Below are 19,321 nucleotides of genomic sequence, written 5' to 3'. Positions count from 1 at the left end.
CAAATCAGTTGAGTCTCCCACCATCAATATCTTTGTCATTTCTGGATTAAGCTACATCTTATTCACCCTCATGCAGTCTATCACATATACAAGGTGCCTTAAAGACATTCTCTGCCTCATCTGTTTGTACTGAAAAGGAGAAATAGAGTTGAAGGTCATGAGTTTGCAGTTCTGGACAACTCATCCCAGCATTTACAAATGAAAAGCATAGACAATAAAACAGAATCTTGCAGCATGCCATAGGCTATGGGGCCCTATGTTGTGGAGCAATAGTTTCCCAGAACTACTATGGAGATCTGCTTGCAGATAGGGGAAAAGCCTTGCAGATAGGAGCAAAGCCACTGCATTGCAATACCTCCAACATGTAATATAGTCGGCCAACCCAGGATACCATGATCACTTATATCAAAAGTATATGAGAAATCCAGGAGAATCAACAGGTTTACATTCCCTTCAATTTCCAGCATAAGCCATTCACCAGGGAGAGCAAGACTGTTTCAGGCACAACGCCAGGCTTCAAATAAGACTGATATGGGTCAAGATAATCGTTTCATTCATTAGTCTTTTGGGTTTTATCGCCACCACAAACCAGAATCACAGAGCTGAAAGGAACCTTGGCAGTCTTCTAGCCCAGTTCCCTGCTCCATGTACAAATCTGCTACAGGATCCATGACAGATGGCTGTCAAGCCTCTGCTTGACAGAAACACTCAATCACCTTGCTCAAATGATAAATCAGACAGTGGGTGGGTTCAGACATTACATGAAGCCAGGGTTAAGCATGGGCTCCAAGCCATGGGAACACATGCTTCCCCCTACCTTTACCTCATATGAGTTAGAAGAATCCTACTTCCAAATTGCAGTTAAAAAGAGGCCAGGATCAGTCATGAATTCAGCTTTTGTCTGAATTGCAATGTTATCTCTTACTTTAAAACTGATTATCTTCCACAGTGATGATATCAGTAAATTACTTGTAAACAGGAGCTGCAATTGTTGGGCCAAAACTAAAGTTTGGCATCAGGATAACATGAGTTGGAGAGCGGGGACCCAAACTCTGCTCTTCATGACTATTAACACAGTTTAAGAAGGTCAAGGCACTCAGGGGAGAGTGCTATCAGACGATCACACAATAGGCAGAAGTTCAAAATGGGAGGTGATCAGTGTTCTCTCTAAGGGGTGCACACATGTGTGTGCACACAAATTTTTTTTATGTCCGCTCAGTTGATTTTAGATTCCCGCTCAGATAGAATCAGGACACTCCCACTCTGAATATACGTGCACACACATTGCTTTGATACTGCTGCCCAGGACAAAATTCATTCCACACACAGATGAAAAAAACTAGAGAGAACACTGTAGGTGATTTCTTTAGCAGCTTCCAGCATGAGCCATTCTAATCGTAGATGTTTAAGTCAAACTATGTAAGTCAAAATAGTAGATGTTTAAGTCAAACAAAGTAGATGTTTAAGTCAAACTTTGATTAAGTTCAAAATCAAAGTAGATGTTTAAGTCAAACCCTTCCTATAGCATAGTCATACCAATTCTAATTAGGTTTTTAGAAGGTAAATTTAATGTAGAACATTTTTAAGTGCAGTACAACATGCCTCATGATTCGTGTGCAAGATTTAAAATTCATTTAATTTACACTGTCTATGCTTAGCTGATCACAGAGCTAAATGATGACTACCTTTGTATTCATCTCCATGACTTTGACGTCGACTTATTATCCATTTCTCTAGCTACAGCTATAATTTTGAGATTTTCACAGAACGGAAGAAAATAGATGCAAACACTTGACTATGCCAGAAGATGAAATAATTGTGCATGAAATTTAACATATTCAACATTTATAATACAATGAGGACAAATGGCTCTACATTGTAATAGTATTTAGCACAGTATAATGGTTGAAGTATAAAAGAAAGAAAGGTGCTAGGTTCAAGATGTGTATTGAGATATGCCTAGACTTATCTTTATTATGCCAGTGATTTATGGCACTTTCTGATCTCTGAAAATCAGCTTAGGTTAGATACCACTTCACTAAGCAGCAAGCTCATCGGGCCAGATTTCATTGTAGCAAAACACAAACAGAATTCTTAATACATTGTTTAATTCTATAAGCAGATCCTCCCAAAAGTTTAGAATTCTACATGCCAGATTGAAAATAAATGAATAAAACAAACTATAAAATAAAAATAAAGGAGTCCAAGCAACCATCTAACTAGGATTTTCCAAATAGGCTTTTAGGACTGGTTCGCACACATGGCTCACTTTGAATCTGAACAGGTAAACACTGGTTCACCCTCTGACAAAGGGCTTGGGAGGAGAAAAGCTCCACCTATGCAGTGGTTAAGCAGGCAGGCCTGTTTCTTGACAGTGAAGGTAATGAGTCCTGCTACCTTTATTACCTTGAAGATGATCATGGGTAACTACTTGTATGCCTAAACGTGGAAGTCCAGTGGGCCAGATTATTATAGTTCTTTGTTTCTCTCTGCCCTGGCCTCTTCTCCTCTGGAAGACATCATACTGGCAGTCTGTCAATGAGGCCACCCTGCTCCTGGCAGCAGCAGGATTGTCACTTCAGCTCAAACTATCCCCTATGGACCTGTCTGAAGCCATATCATTGACAAACAGAAAGATGACAACACGGCTATAAGTGGGTTTCCCCTCCCTTTTATCTCTCCCCCCCCCGCATGATTCCAACTGTACTGAATGAAATGCCCAGAGAATAGTCCAAGGGCACACAATGGTGTTATACTGCTGAAGTTAAGAAGGCAGCTTTGTGAACCAAGTTTCCAAAGGCACGCTTGCTTACTGAGATATTTTTCCTGAAAAACATGTTTACTTACTTGGAAGTCTTTTTCCTCTAGGATCTCCTTCTTCCATCTGACAAGAAAGGCAGCACAGACGTACAAGTGGAAGTGAGAAAAACCCTCTGGTTCAGACTGTTAAAAATAGAATATTTATACATGTGATCAGACAAGAATACTGTAGTCTACTTAATATGATGTTCTGCCATTTTTCTAGTTATATAGAAATTAATTCTCTTTAGAGGCAAAGTTGTTGTTAGATTTAATAACTGCATTTAAAAACAACTCCAGAATCAGTTTACAAATCTCATTTTTATATTGGGCAAAAAATGAAATTGCTCACCAACAAACAAAGCTCTTTTAGAATTGTCCTACTCAATCATACAAAAGGACACTGCATGCGATGTAAGCTTGTGTAATACATGGGCGGGGGGGAGAGACTCATTCCAAACAGCAAGAAGATGTGAAGCAAGAATTACTTTATCTGGTCCTCATTAAACCTTCCCAGAGATACTGAGGGATGTATGCCTTCCTAGGTCTACACTGGAAGAACTCTAGGCAGCATCCAGACTATTAGTCATAAGTAAGCACAATTAAATCAATGCAACATTAGTCATGACTAAAGTACCATTAAATTTCAATGGCTAGTCATGATGAACTTAGTCTTGATGCTTCCTTCTGTCTACAAGCTACAATAAATAGCCCTACACATACATACATACATACATACATGTAAAAAGGCAATGGGCTGGATCCACAGAATCATGAGCAGAAGGAAAGTAACTGCTAGCTGCTCCATAAACACTTGCATCTGGGTTTGTGCAAGAGTTCACACAGTGAACTGAGTTCACACAGCACAAGCTGTTCTTGTGCTTGTGAAAGAAGCTGCACTAGCAAAAGAATCTTTCAGTTTAGTTTTATTTTTCTTGTGAAGTGTTCTAACACAATGCGTAAAAAAGTCTTCCTGAAAACAGCATACATCTTTGGATAAATCCAAATATATTTAACATATGAAGGACAACTGGGAAGTCACTAATAGATTCATCCAATAATACAATTTCTATTTATGAAGTCAAGTTGTAACGAGTCTATAGTGAAGGTTCATGGAGATGACTGCATCACTACCTTAAAAAGGTTAAGACTTTTCTGAAGGACACCTACAAAGACACTATGGTCCTTGCAATGACAGCATAGAATGTTTTAATGCATGACACAATTTATCAGATGGTGATTTGAGAGTTAGCCGCCTTGCTCCTCTCTGGCTAACAAAGGAATGAACTCTGTGAAGGATGTCGCATCATATCTCCATCACAGATGAATGAGAATTCTGAAGACTAAATTATTTAAATGGCAAACCTAAGAGCTAACACAGAGCTACCTCAAGCTTTTTATAAAACACTGTGTAAATGGACATACCAGAGAGTATGGCAGGAGGAGTGCTATCAAATCATCTCCTCCTTTAAGATATAGCTGTAGCATGGACAGAAAAACCAACAAGCCAGCTATGCTAGCAGCTGCATTGGTAAGTAAAGGAAAAGATACCATTCTTGCTAAAACTGATCTCTGGGCTCTACTTGGTCTTTCTGTACCAATTATCCTATGGCAGGGTGCCAATGGACCAAATTGTTTTGAAAATGCTGATGGCAGCAGGAAGCTGGATGAAACAGATTATCTCCCCTTCACCTGTCATTCTGGTAAGGAAGTGAATTTGCTAAACAAGCCTCTGAAGGTAGTAATGGTTAAGGGCAAATACACTGAAACTCAGACTAGGTAATACAGAGATGCTGGACTGTGACCAAGGAGTCCCCACCCCTTACTCCCAACGATGCTTGCTTTGCCCTTTCCTGGACCTAAATTCCCTGGCTGGTAAAGATTTGGCTACTTTTATGAGTTTCCTGGAAAGAGCACGATGTTTTGACTGCTGCAAGGTACTCTATATGGGGCTGCCTTTGAAGTGTGACAACAAGGCTTTTAACAGGCATTGGTCACAGATAATGGACCACTATTCTCCAGCATTTGGATTTATTACATTGGTTTCTAGGGTCAAATTCTTTAAAGCCCTGCCCTGGTCCACATTATCTCTTTCTTATGACCTCAATGCATTGGTGATGTGTGCAATCACATGTGATGAGAGCAATCAGTATGATTTGGTCTTCCTGTGCCTCAGAAGAGGAACCAGGAGCAAATATTAGCAAATATTAATATAAGCAAATATTAAGGTTAATGGAGAACTTACAGATTATTTTAGTATTCAAAAAGGTACTAGTCAAGGCTGTCCCCTACCCCATTATTGTTTATATTGGTTTTGGAACTTATGTGTAGGCTGATAAGGGAAGAGACTAAAATACAAGTATTGACAATAGGGACAAAAAGATATAAATTAAGAGCCTTTGCAGATGATATAGTGTTATTTTTACAAGATCCTTTAGAATCAATTGATACACTATTGAAGATATTAGAATCATATGGGAACCTGGCAGGGTTCTATATTAACTAAAAATATGAACAAAGAAGACATTGAAAGATTTGCTCTGAGATCCAGTTTTAAATTGGAAAAAAAGGTAAATTATTTAGGAGTGATGCTTACTACAAACAATGCATTATTGTTTCTAAATAATTATATCAAAACTTGGAAAGAAATAAAGACGGACTTGAGCAGATGGAATAGACTGAATTTATCATTAAGTGGAAGAATTTCTGTTATTAAAATGAATGTCCTTCCTAAAATGTTATATCTCTTCCAGACAGTACCAATAATAAATTATATCAATTCAATGTCAATTTTTTTCCAGTGGCACAAAGATGTAAGGAATTTTGTCTGGCAAGGCAAAAAACCAAGGATAAACTTTAAAAACCTAACAGATGATAGGAAGAGAGGAGGATTTGCACTACCAAATTTTAAGTTATATTTCGAAGCGATATGCCTAACCTGGATAAAAGAATGGATTACATTAAAAAAATCCAAGATTGTTGGATTTGGAAGGATTTGACTTAAGATTCGGGTGGCATGCATATTTATTTTATGACAAGGTAAAAGTAAATAAAGAATTTTTAAATCATTATGTTAGAAAAAGTCTATATATGGTATTGTTAGAAGCAAAAATTCCACTTTGGGTATCCCCATTGGAAGTTATATCTAGAAAACAGAAAAATATGCAACAATCTTGGCCCACGTATCGACAATTGCTTGTCCTTCAAGGTGTAAAATACGAACTTAAAAAGTTAGAACATATGCAGGATTGGAATATCTCTTGGTTCCAATACCATCAAATCAATGCTTCATTTAAGTGACTGTAAAAAGGGTTTTAACCAACTAAAGTCAGAATTCGAACTACAGTTGTGCGATAAGGAAGAAAAACTTGTATCCAGGATGTATGGCCTATTACTATTGGAAGACACAAGAACGGAGGTAGTAAAAACCTCAGTGATTAAATGGGCCCAGGACCTTGGTTATAACATTGACTTGGAAAAATGGGAAAAACTTTGGATAAAAGATATAAAATTTACTGCTTGCTCTAATTTAAAGGAAAATATTTTGAAAATGATGCACAGATGGCATCTTGCGCCCAAAAAGCTGGCCGTAATCTACAAGAATATGTCAAATAAATGTTGGAAATGTAAGAAAGAAGAGGGTTCCTATATACATTTATGGTGGACATGCAATAAATCGAGAGGTTATTGGGACTTAATATATAATGAGCTTTAAAAAGTATTCAAAATGACTTTTCCCAAGAGTCCAGAATCAATACTATTAGGTATTGATAACAATGCTCTCCCAAGGAAATATTGGACCCTCTTCATGTACTTAACAGCGGCAGCAAGACTGACATTTGCGCGCAAATGGAAAGACAGTCAATGCCCGTCTAAAGAGGATTGATTCTTAAAGTACTAGAATTGGCAGAAATGGCGAAATTAACACCACTACTAAGAAATAAATTTGAAGAATTTAAAAAAGAATGGGACCCTCTTCTTGTCTATTTAAAAATACATCACAAAATGGATTTTTGTCAGGCTTTTGAGGGCTAACAACAAATGTTTCAAAAACACCCCAAAGTTGTTTTCTATATGAACTACTGGGGAGAGAATGTTTAATCTATAGGCAATATCTGGTTATTGTTAACAACACTTGTTCCAATGATGAGATGGAAGTCTTTATTGTGTGTGTTTGTGAGTGTTTGTATCATTTGTGTTGGTTCTTTTGTGTTGTGAAAATTGAATAAAAAGTATAAGGCAAAAAAGAAGAAGAAGAAGAAGAAGAAGAAGAAGAAGAAGAAGAAGAAGAAGAAGAAGAGGAACCAGGAGTGCAAGGGACCAAGGATGGCCATGCTAGTGTGACAGCAGCCCAAGGAAATGGCTAGCTAAACAACAAAGACTAAGAGCCACCCTCGTTCGATAAGGGTAGTGGCACTAAATCTGCACCCCTGTTTGAGGGACTATCCAGATATGGCAACAATACACGTCACTGATATTTTGTTGGGAGTCATCAAGATCAGTAAGTCCCCCTCTTTTCACAGAAGTTACAAATATAACCCAGAGTAATTTCTTGGGAAATTCAGGTAACAAAATAAAGCACAAAGTGCATCAGTTGCCTGGCTATTGTTTGTTTGGGTTATCTGAACAGGAGCAAGAAGCATCACTAGCCTTATGTTAATCATTATTTTCAGCCATTGAGGATCATTTCCAGAATAGGCAGCAGCCTAACCTTGCCCTTAAGGTAGATAATCCCTATAAAGGATCCACCTTTTTCTCGCAATGCAAGTGAATTTTGTGTGTGCATGTGCGCGCATGCATGCGCACCAGCCTACATAATGTACATGCTTTCCCCCTCTCCTGAGCACATATCCACATGTCTCAAGTCCAGCCAAAGACTCTGGTCATTCCTGTTGGAAGACTAGTAGCTCCAAGCCTCTTTTCCATTGTGCCTGAGTGCTTGCTGACTGCACCACTCCCATAGCAATCCCAAGTCTTCTTGAACTGGGTCACTGTAAACTTGTCTTTAATGGACCCTCAGTCATCATTTCTATAATCTGTAGCAAAGCCTATCCTCCTCCTCTTAGCCAGAGAAGGATGACCAACAACCCTTGAAAACATCACTCACTATGCAGCTGTGCAGATCTTAGGATAGCTAAACAGACTATAACTCTGTTTTTTAACTCTGCGAAATGAATATAACAACTATTTCATCTGAGGAAAAAACAGTTGTAAATTTTTTTAAACCCCTCAAAATTATTGCACAAAATACAAAAGACAGGATTAAAAGACATAGAAAATTAAATACTAATCATACAATTGAGTATCCAGTTCTTGGACCATGCAGATTAACCCTGTCTCCACTCTGTGTTTAGGGGTTCAGTTCCAGTTCAACATAACCAAGAGATTGTAGGTTCGGGTTCAGTTCCAGTTCACTGAAAACCCTCTTTGAATGGGTTTTAAAGTTTGGGTTTGGGTTCAGGTTGACTCCCTACTTTTCTGGAAGGTGTCTGGACTTCCAGAGTACTTGACTATTTGTAGCAATGTTTTTACCTCTCTGTTCTGAACATTTTCCTCCTTTACTGCTATATAGTTATGTTTTGTTGCTTTTCATTTTTGTTTTTTAAATGTGTTAAACCATGAAAGCTACTGTGAAAGCCTTTGGGCTGCGCATGTGAAGTAAATTCTAGCTCTGGTCAACAGTGCAGCATGTTGCTGGCTATTTCCCCCCCTCCCCCATTTCCATATATATTGGCCACCAGAGCAGGCTGCCTCATGATCTCATGAGGTATATTCTTCCTAAACTTCTACCTCCAGCAATGAGGAGATTGCTCACATGTGGAATAGGGAGGAGGAAGATTTACCTTTGGAAGTGCAATGTCTAACTAGTCAGACCCAGATCTTCTATCTATTATATTAATTCTCCTGGGTGTGCCTTGGAATGTGCATCCCAGAGCCCAGCTGATTGGCTGCGCAGCGGACAGGCCTGATTGGCTGAGGCACACCCAGGACGATTGGTTGCTGTGGCAGCAGCGGGCCCGGCCGCGGAGGCCAAAGGTGGCGGTGGGCCCGGCCCAGACACACAGGCAAGGCCCAGGAGGAAGGAAAGAAAGTGGCGGGGGGCAGAAGTGGCGGTGGGGAGGAGAGGCAGCTGGGCCGGAAGTGGAGACTGGGGCAGAAGGTGGGGGGGGGGGAAGAGGTAACCGCTGGCCCCAAAGAGCACACAGATGCTCTGTGCAGGGTTGGCTAGTAACCTATATTTCTATATGGAGATGAATTCTGTACAGCTCTTTGAACCATATGTGAATCAATATGTTGATAGTCTGGTTAAGAAATGAGCAAGGAGGACAATCCAATCAACAGCTCCTGCAGATGTTGGTTTGAAGAGAGACTTCAAACTGTATAAAACTATGCTTCAAAAAGTGGGTTAGCATGTCTGGATAAAGCCTGAGAAGAACCTGAGCACAATGTTCACAATAATATTTTGAGGGACCTTTACAAATAGTGACATAAGCTACAGCATATCAAAGTTTCCTGTTTAAAAGCAAAAGAAAATTGAAAACCATGCCAAAGTTCTGAATTTATTCTTGATATTTTCCTCCCTCACATTGCTTTCCAATACCATTTTCCTAGGTTCCTTTAAATTAAATCAAATAGGCCTAAGTATTCAATTCATTAAAGGAAAAATGCATATTCCCTTTAGATTTAAGAATTCATCATGGTTCAGAGATAAAACTAGGCAACAACACATTTCAAATGGATAGTCTTGGACAGTTTTGGAAATTGAGCAAAGCACCTAATGCATAATTGCCTTTCCTAACACCTGCTACCTATTACAACTTTCCATTTGCAGCCCTTGAAGTTACAAGCAGTTTCATCTTTAAATGTATAAAACTGCAGGCCAATAGCTAAAAGCTGCTTAAAAATCAAATATAAACAACGACCTTGATTTAAATATTTTAGCAAAAGAGTTTAAGACAGATGTACAGCCTTCCAGAGAACTTATTCTGAACATATTAGGCGTGACTCAGAGCGCATCATCATAGAACCATCTGTCATCATCAATAAAAATCATTTAGGTGGTTAACATCACAAATATCATATTGCCTTGCAAGAAGTTTAGTGCTTCTGTGGCCGAAATCGAAGCTATTATTTCAGACTTTGCCCTCAAGATCTCATGAATTAGTCAGAGGTTAGCTGTAGATGGGGTGGGGTGCAGCAAGAGACATAGTAGTAAAGCATTTTGTTACATTGCACCCCTCCAGTTGAAAAGGAAGTGTCGTTATCTATGGAATATGGTTTAACATTGCATCTGTTTATATTTGCACCAAAACCTATTTTCCCATTATACTAGAAGATATTTAAACTTAAAAAAAAAAATAGCTCAGAAGAAAACTTACTACCACCTTTAGATTATTTCTAATAATTTTTAAAGTAATAAAATTTTAGACCTGCAATATGAATCTTAAAGGCATCAAATATTAAACAATACTCTTTCAACTATTTTTAAAGTACCATACCATTGTGGTTATTAAATATTCAGCACAATACCAGCTCTGAATAATTTCTCATCATCAAAAATTCCTACCCTCTGAGGGCAGGAACACAGTATACTTTTGAGGGAAACTATTTTATAAGGCTACTCTAAGTAAAGGTTTATAAGATTGCTCTAAGAAAAGGGGGAATTGTATACTTGAACTGAAATAGAAAGTTAAGTGATTGCCCAACTAGATGTGATGGCCGCAGACTGGTGTGTTTAAACATTCATCTGCTTCATTCATGTAAAAAGAGGGGGGATGAGGTGATTTGAACAGCAAGCTGGGCCCACAAGTGAGGGGCACAAAACTCTCCTCCCTTCTATGTTTTACCTCCCCACACTCAGCACTCCTGGCACTGCTCTGCTCAGCAGTGAGGTAAACAGCAACCATGGGGAGAACTTCATAAACTTCACCATGTACTACTTTTATTGTTAAAACTGGACCTTCACCCACTCTTCCTGCATGATCTATGTTTAAACTCAAATTTGTCTTCATTTCCAGTTTGGCCCTTCAATTAATGATACCTGGCTCATTTCTATTTATGGCCCTTCAATTAATGATACCTGGCTCATTTCTATTTATTATTATTTCTCTATTCCACATAAAGTATCATCTTCTAAAGAGATTTTTTAGTTCAGATCCAAAATAACTTATTTTAAGGGGCTATGCTGACAGCTTGAACAAGCCTTCAGTACACTGTTATGCTCTTCTGTTGGTTCAATTGTAAACAAGATCACTTGCTGCAGGTGTATTTCATCTTCATCCTTAAACTGGCAATTAGACTGCACAATAGAGGTCGACTTCCTCTAGATGCTCATTCTCATAAGCAAGGACAAACAAAGGATTAGATACTAAGGTTATCCTACAAGACATGTGATACAATATATTATAGGGACAGCAATTCAATGTTATTATGCTATAACACAATGGCAGCAGTCAGTGGTCACAATCCCAAGGACTCCACACATGAGCAAAGAGCACTTCCATGTATGCTCCAAAGGGGTGTGTGTGTGTGACACATTTTCCCTTCTGGCTGTACGCCCTCACACTCAGCAAAGTCCTGCCATGGAAAGGAGCCTTTGGGAAAGCCCAGTGTGTGTATATTGTGTTTGGTGAGTGGCTCTTAGAACAGATGACTGTAACACCAACACCACCACGCCTCACCTCAAGGATCAGACAAGCATTGTGCCATCAGAAACCCCAGCTAACTGAGCAAAAAGGCACCTTTTAAAGTGGTGATTGTCTTATATTTAGCAAGGGGAGAGCAATTGGCCCTAGAACAGCATCCCTCCAGTGGCGACTGTTGGTGTCTACTTTAGGTTTGTTTCGTGGTTTGTTCTGATTGTGAGCCCTTTTGGGGACAGGGAACCATCATTTATTTTTCTATGTAAGCCACTTTGGAAACTTTTGTTGAAAAGCGTAAGAGTAGAAAGACTGTAGCACTTAAACATAAGTTTAACCTTAATGCTACCCATCTTTTGTGCCATGGTCTATGTTTTGTTTTTATCAAACTTAATACTTCTCTTGAATATAAAACATTATCCATTAGGTACTATCAATCCACAGAGGGGTTTAGTTAAATTACATATCTGTTTTACACCAGTATCTTGTGCGTGTTTAATATATTTTGAATAATGTTATATGTGAGGCAAGCATAAAGGCCCCTCCATCAGCTTGAGAAGGACCACCTTTCACTTGGCACCTCACCTCTATGAAGAAGCAAGTCCTTCTCCTCAGCTATTACCATCAGGCTGTAGCAGAGGATGAAGCAAAGCAGCAAAGTCCCTTCATCAGCCTGCAGAGAACCAAATGGCTTTTGTACCCTTCCCTCTAATAACTGCTCCCCCACACTTTTAATTTTGTTCTCTTTTAAAAAAAAGGATTACAAGCCCCTTTGGGATAGGAATACAATATTAATTTTTTTAAATGCTGCAAACTGCTATGAGCCTATCAGAAAGAGCCGGATATAAATCCAATAGACAAATAAGCAGACAAACATTTCATGCATTTCTCTTGCGCACATAGCGTTCTATATTTTTATAACATAACACAATACTTTTCAAAAATTGTCTTTTTATTCTAGAGTAATACATGTAAGGATAGAACTATCCTAGTTCTAGGAATATTGATTTCTGTTTTAAATTATGGCTTGTGCTAGAGTGGTGGAAAAAGGATGCCCTGTCACATACATTTGACTAGAATGAATCCCAACAGTAATTAAACAAATTCAGAATTGAATTGCTCTTTTAGATATGCTGCAAGGCTTTCTCCCCTTTTGTTAATCTTCACAAGGTAACAAAACATTCTCTTTCAAATTAAATATGTGAGAGTTTAAGCTGCTTTTAAGACTTAACTCTGTTTTATTGTGTAGGATTCAATAAACAGGATGAGGGCAGGATTGGATTTACTATTATAGTAGGGAACCTAGAGGCAGGACGTGAGGTCCTAACTATTTCCTAACCAGAAATTCTGCAGTCCAGAGAACACATTCTTACACTGACATGGCAAACTTTCCTTTAAAATTTGCTAAAGCCAAGAACAAACTGGCTAATCATAATATTGGATGTTGTACTTACACATTTCTTCTGTGAGAAACTTCAGAATGTAGGGACCGTTTGCTTGGACAGTATGAGCGCTTTCTCACGAACAGAGAAAGGGCTCAGACGGGGCAAGGGGAGGAAGCCATGAAAGGCTTAATTCCACCACAGACGAGCAGGTCCTTGCCTCTGGGTGGGCAAGAAGATTACCAGCTGCTGCTGATTGCTCTGAGGATCTGAATGTCAGGATGTGTTACCCACGTCACCTCGCACCCCGGAACTCTAATAATGCACTATGTGAGTGCGCAATGCATTATGGGGATCCACCATCCCTTCTCCGAGTTTGCTAGACATGGCTGCTTGCAGTCGCAGCTGACAGACAATTAGTACAATGAGGTTAAGTGAGTGCTTGCTCCCCTAATCTCATTTTAAAGGGAGGCTTCATAGGGGGTTTGCCACTATGGTGCCCAATCCCGGCGGTTCATACGCATGTGCAAAACCAGGCTGGGCTCCCTCAGCTGTTTTGCACATGTGTATGAATTAAAGATGTACAAAGAACCGGCAGGGGTGCATACCTTTAAGGGCAGGGGAGGGTGCACTTACACTTCCAAACATGTTTCCCCTGCTGGCGTTCCACTGAATAAGTCCCCATTGGGATGGCAACGTTGCTCCCTGCTGCCCTGGTGTCCTCCTTGGCCAGAAGTTAAAGGAAGTACCCAGTGCGCATGTGCATGCTGGGCTCGCAAGCAAGCGTAACGTGAGTGCATACATGCCTGCCGTGAGTATGCGGGCTGGGTACTTCCTTTAAGTTCCGTCCAAGGACGACATCGGGGTGGCAGGGAAGTGTGCTGCCATTGGGAGAAACGCAGTGGGAGGGCTAAGGGCAACCTCCCCTGCCCTTAAAAAGTATGCCCCCCACCTTCAAACCAGCAGAACTGCCCGTCAATCGAACCGGTTTGGAGGCCCATAAAGGGCCTCCGAACTGGTTATGTGCACATCTTTTAATATATTTTTAATTGTTACTGGTATTGTTGTGGTGTTAATCACCACTTAAGAGTCTTTGGAGGAAGTGATATACAAGACATTGTTAATTAATAAATAAGTCACTAGTATGAATAGTCTCTATGTTCCTAATAGGGTTCCCAACTAGACCTTCACTTATACAGCAGCAATCTGTACATGTTCCTATCTTTTTCAATTTCCCAATCTCTTTCAGCTGGCTATTTCCTTATATGACAGAACAACACTGGCCATATTTCTTGCCCTGGAATAGAGGGTGGAATAAACCTATACCATGCATTGTAGGTTTTCTGGGATTAGGAACAAATTTGAGTATTTTGGATTTTCAGCCTCAAGGTTGGCATATAAACAATGTTAAGAACAATGTTCACAATAGCCTCTAGACTATACCACACTGATCAAGAAAGACATTGATAGATGACAGGAAGTTAAAGTAGTTAAACAATTACTAACAGAAGTTGTTAGTAATTAAAGTATCTTGAACCAATCACAAAAGAAGAAAAGACTATGGGATGTGATACATAAAGGAGCCAAACATTCCTGAGTAATATAGACTGAAGGGCCATTTACTGATGGCCAAGTGGAAACTGAACATGGAGTGGGGCACTGAAGGAAGCGAGTGTCAAGCTCACAACCAGTTAATGGAGATCCTTGAATATGAAACTGGATCCATACATGTCAATATATAGAATTTCTATAAAATGAAAAACCACATCTGATCAAGGTCCACTTTCATAAACATTTACACATGTAGCTTCTGGTTCATGTTCAGTGTGGTAGGAACAGCACATGAGCCTGCAGGTCATTTCTGAACCTCACCAATGTGTACAACATATACACTGTAGGCATGTGCAATTGGGCCCAAAGATTAAAAGCATAATCAGGAATATTACATCCTTACATTTTCATTTGTACTTGATGGAAATTGCTTCATGTACCCCTTCAGAAAAACTAAGAGATTTTTCAACTAGACAACAAAGTTTCTAGATTCTGGCAAGAAGGTTGTATGCTCTCAGAATGAATGTAAACTCTTTTGTTTTGGAAAGATAGTGGATCTCCTGACTTGAGACTGTCAAGACACACAATGGATCGAGAATGTAAGTATACACAATTATTTTCAAGAATTATCACCAAAGTTTGATAGCTCAACATTTCCATTTGTTTTTAAAGGGAACTGACAAGTTTGTACAATGCTGTCTTTGAAAGGTAATAACTATATCATTATTTGCAAATTCCTTTGAAACGTGCATCCTGCAACTTATAATCCACCTAAGCATCAGGAATACACCTCTGCTATAACTGATTGTTCCTTCAGTGAAAAATATAGATATAAAAATATAGATATTCCCCATTGTTAAACCTGCTTCCAATCATAATGGCATTCATCAGTGATTTCCTTGTGAGCTTTTACAATGGCCTTGCTACTTGACTGCAGCCAGCTGTAAAGCTCCTTTATTCTGTTATCACATCCGCACAAGGGAATGAATGCCAAGGATTCAATAGTCCTGTTAAGGAAGCACAGTCACACAGCTGGAATAGCAATGAGCTGATGCGATTGAAGGCATCCTTTCACACTCCCTCGCTTTTACAGAATAAATGCATGGATGACCAAAAAAAAACCCCAAAAAACTTCTCAGGTGCAGTTGCTGAGGCAGATATATACGGCTATAAATAATATATCAGGTTGAGCATGTCACAGTGTTTAAAAAGAGGGGTCTGAAGTCAATATAAATGATGTAGCATCATAACAGAGATAAAACTGACAGGCCTTATTTTGCAATTGAGAAGGGACAAAAGAAAAAAAATCCTAGGCTGAACATTTTGAAAGGTTGAAATGTTAAGAAACTCAAAGTTCATACATACTAAAACATTGCATATTCAAATATTTGATGTTCTGTTTTAAAAGATGGGATGTCCAGAGATGAGCCTTCACAGTTCTTACTAATCCATGCATTTAAAACAGTCATCAGGTCAAAACAAATAAGAAACATAAATCAGAATGAGAGAGCTCACAATAATTGCTGCTGTCTCGGCACCATTTTGGGCTCTTCCACAGTTCCTACTATGAAGTCAAGACAATTGAGATGGGTCACTTATGTAATTACCAACACATATTGGGTCAAACCCTAATTCCTTGCAATGGTTACAGATAAGCAGAGCTAATGACTTGGTCCGCAGGATTAAATTTTAAAAAGTTAATTTGATAGGATTAATTGGAAACATTTGAAGCTCTGATACAGGCAACACATAAGGACACTCCATCATAAAGACAAGCCAGAATCTTTCCTAGATACCAATAGTCACAGCTCATCCTTACATCTAGTGAAATAACAAGTGCCAATAGCACTGAGAGTTAAAATGGCTACACATTTTGCGTGTATGTTAAAGAGCAAATTACCTCTGAAGACTTATAGTAAAGCCACATTAAGTGTTACATTTTACATTGCTCCTTATTGGCTATCAGCATTGAGCAAGAGTTTTCCTCGACTTTTCCACAAATCTTCCTATCTGGCAACTCGTTAAATCTTTACAAGTGTCACTCTTCTGAGATCCATTCTACTATGAGAGTAATGCATGCTTGTGTTTGGCACTGGCAAAAGCTCACAAAAATGTACCAGTTCCCATTCCTAATGGCTTTGCAGAGGTGCGGTGTGGGGGATGTCAGGAGGAGTATTACACCAGGATTCTCTTACCATAAATCAGTTCTGACACAATTTGTTGCCACAGGAAAGGATGAAAGTAACACCCACAGGTGAATTTTTAGTACTGGCATCATCATGCCTTTTCAATTCAGCTTCTCAAAATAAAGGTCACAAAATAACTAACTAACTAACCAACCAATCAACCCTCCCACGCCCACCCCCAGTGGACCTGGCTAAACAAGGGTGTCATCAATATCCCACTGGAATTATAATATTTCTCACTGAATTTGATGAAGCTAGATTTCAGCCTGGAAACCATAATTTTATAAATTATTCATTTTCAAATAAAAGTGGACTAGAAAACTCAATCATTTGTTTTAAGATTTGTGAATTTGACTTCATCTGAAAAGAATGCTTCAAATGTCACTAATGGCAGTACTTTCCCTGCTGTTTAAGATATACACTGGAGTATTTAGGCTAGCTATGAACGTTGTTTGAACATATTGCACATGTGCTAAATGGAGTTCGTCTACTCTATTATATTTGCATATAATTAGAGAAGATATTCTGATTTGGGTTGCCTTTCAGCAGCCATGCTTAGTTTCTCAAGGATGTGGAATTTTCCCCATCATTGCCTCTTTGATCCTCCCTGCTCCTCCATCCACGTTGCTTGTAATGATGGGAGAGAGCCCATCAAGCAAAGAAAAAAGTTCCATTGATCTTCTCATGTGCTTCTTTAGAAGATTTTCCCCTTTGTTGGAATTTATATGAGTTTGTTCGTGTCAAATTAAATCATACTTCCCAATTACCTACAGATATCAAATTGTGCATACACAATCCTGCCACTGAAATTAGCTGAATGCACTACTTTCCCCCCAGAGTAAGGTTTACATTGTTTTTATCTGCTTCGGCTAATACATCAGCTACACCAATTGCTAGAGAAAAATGACCTTAAAACAATGGTACATATGCTGGTAATCTCAAGGCTTGACTACTGTGATGCAGTCTACATTGGGCTGCCTTTGTATGTCATGTGGAAACTACAGTTGGTGCAGAATGCGGTAGCCAGACTGATCTCCAGGATAATCCGAAGAGTCCATATAACACCGATCCAGGGTTTGTAAGAGAGCACCTCTGTCATGAATCTTCACCCTATTAAGATCATCTGGGGAGGTTCGGTTATGGCTACCACTGGCTCATTCGTTGGCGACTTGCAACCAGTCCTTCTTTGTGGGTGCCCCAGGGATCTGGAATGCACTCCATCTTAAAATCAGAGTTTCTCCATCTCTGGCTGTTTTTTAAAAAGAAAGATGTACCTGTTTTTTCAGGCTTTTAATTTGTTTTATAATAATTGTTTTAATCATTTTATCCTGTTTTAATATTTGTTTTATTTTAAACTTATGTACACTGCCTAGGGATGCATGTCAGGCAGTATAGAAATTTGATAAATAATAAAGTAAAATAATTTTCTCAATATTTTAGCAGAAATGTTGACTATAATGATCAAATTTTAACTGCAATTGTTCTCAACAGATTTTTAACACTCGGTATTTTAATGTCTTTGGAATGGATATTTAGATGCCGTGATGTGTCTATACCTACAAAGATTAGAATCATTCAGATAATAGTTTTTCCCGTAACACTCTATGGATGAGAAAGCTGGACTTGGAGGAAGCGAGATAGAAAAAGTATTGACGCTTTTGAACTTTGGTGCTGGAGAAGACTTTTGACGATACCATGGACAGCCAGGAAAACAAACAAATGGATCATAGAACAATTCAATCCAGAATTTTCACAGAGTTCCTCAGAAATGTGGGATCCTGTCTACACATAACTAATCACATCAGTATTTCCAACCATGCAGAATGCAAATGCTTCAGGAAGCTTAAACAAACAGCAAAAGAAACAGAATGCTCCATCCCTTTAAAAAAAAAACACACACACACACAACAGTTTTATATCCATCATATTTATCTCTTTGATATCATTATTCTAATTGAAGCATAAAGGCAAATACTGATCCAGAAATTCTGAAAACTAACATGTTGGATGAACCATCATATCACAAATCTAGTCAGAAAGAATAGTGTGCGAATTCCTTTCTTTTTACTTTGATAATTGCCCCCTTTCTATTCTGTAAGTAAATTTTAAGAACATTCATGCTCCCCCTGCTATCACAGAAGTGCAGTATGTTCCTGGTGAACTGTAATGACCCAGATCCATCAGCTAAAAATGATTTTATAACAGCATAACATTGCACAGCAGTTATTTGAAGCCCCTGACTAAAAAGATGTTAATATTTTCTATACGACCTAAGTCAGCGGCTGACATCCTTTCTAAGCCAGTGACACTATGCCAGGAATATACCCCCTGTGCTGTCGAGGGGCTTTTAAGCTTTACAATGCAGAGCATAGGGTGGGGGCTATTTTTGTTGATTTCGCTTTCCCCAGTGCTGCACCACCCAAAAATATACCCGAGGGTCACAACACACTCAGGGACATATTTTTGCAGGTGTAGTGAATGGTCCCTCCTCCCCCTAAAGAGTGAACAAGAAGTGAACCCTATCTTGACTGACAGGTAGTGACCTATAGGGATCAGCCACTCACAGCACACTCACAGTACACAGTAGGTGTGACCTAGAACCAGGAAGGGCTAACAACAGATTGGCTGGCCAAGCAAACGGCTGCAACCAGGAGGACTGAAATCCTGGGAAGTTAGGACTGCAGGGACCTGAAGTCTCTACTATGGATTTGGTGAGTTCAGGAAGAAAGCCACGGCTTTGGCTTCAGGTAAGTGTTTAGCCAGG

At 39.1% G+C, this 19,321-nt stretch overlaps 1 protein-coding gene across 3 annotated transcripts in view; it reads right to left on the bottom strand.

The window, feature by feature from the left end:
• Positions 1 to 19,321, bottom strand: part of TBC1D22A (TBC1 domain family member 22A) — a 183,518-nt gene that overhangs the window by 32,501 nt on the left and 131,696 nt on the right. For 2 of the 3 annotated variants that reach the window (XM_053256789.1, XM_053256790.1), the window contains exon 12: positions 2,848 to 2,943. The exons of the other annotated variant lie outside the window; for it this stretch is intronic. In XM_053256789.1, coding sequence (XP_053112764.1) covers positions 2,848 to 2,943 — 96 coding nt within the window. The remainder of the gene's footprint in view (positions 1 to 2,847; positions 2,944 to 19,321) is intronic. 3 annotated transcript variants of the gene reach the window in all.

The sequence above is a fragment of the Hemicordylus capensis genome, chromosome 5 (assembly GCF_027244095.1).
Source record: "Hemicordylus capensis ecotype Gifberg chromosome 5, rHemCap1.1.pri, whole genome shotgun sequence".
NCBI lineage: Eukaryota > Metazoa > Chordata > Lepidosauria > Squamata > Cordylidae > Hemicordylus > Hemicordylus capensis.
This window is presented reverse-complemented; position numbering and strand designations above follow the sequence as displayed.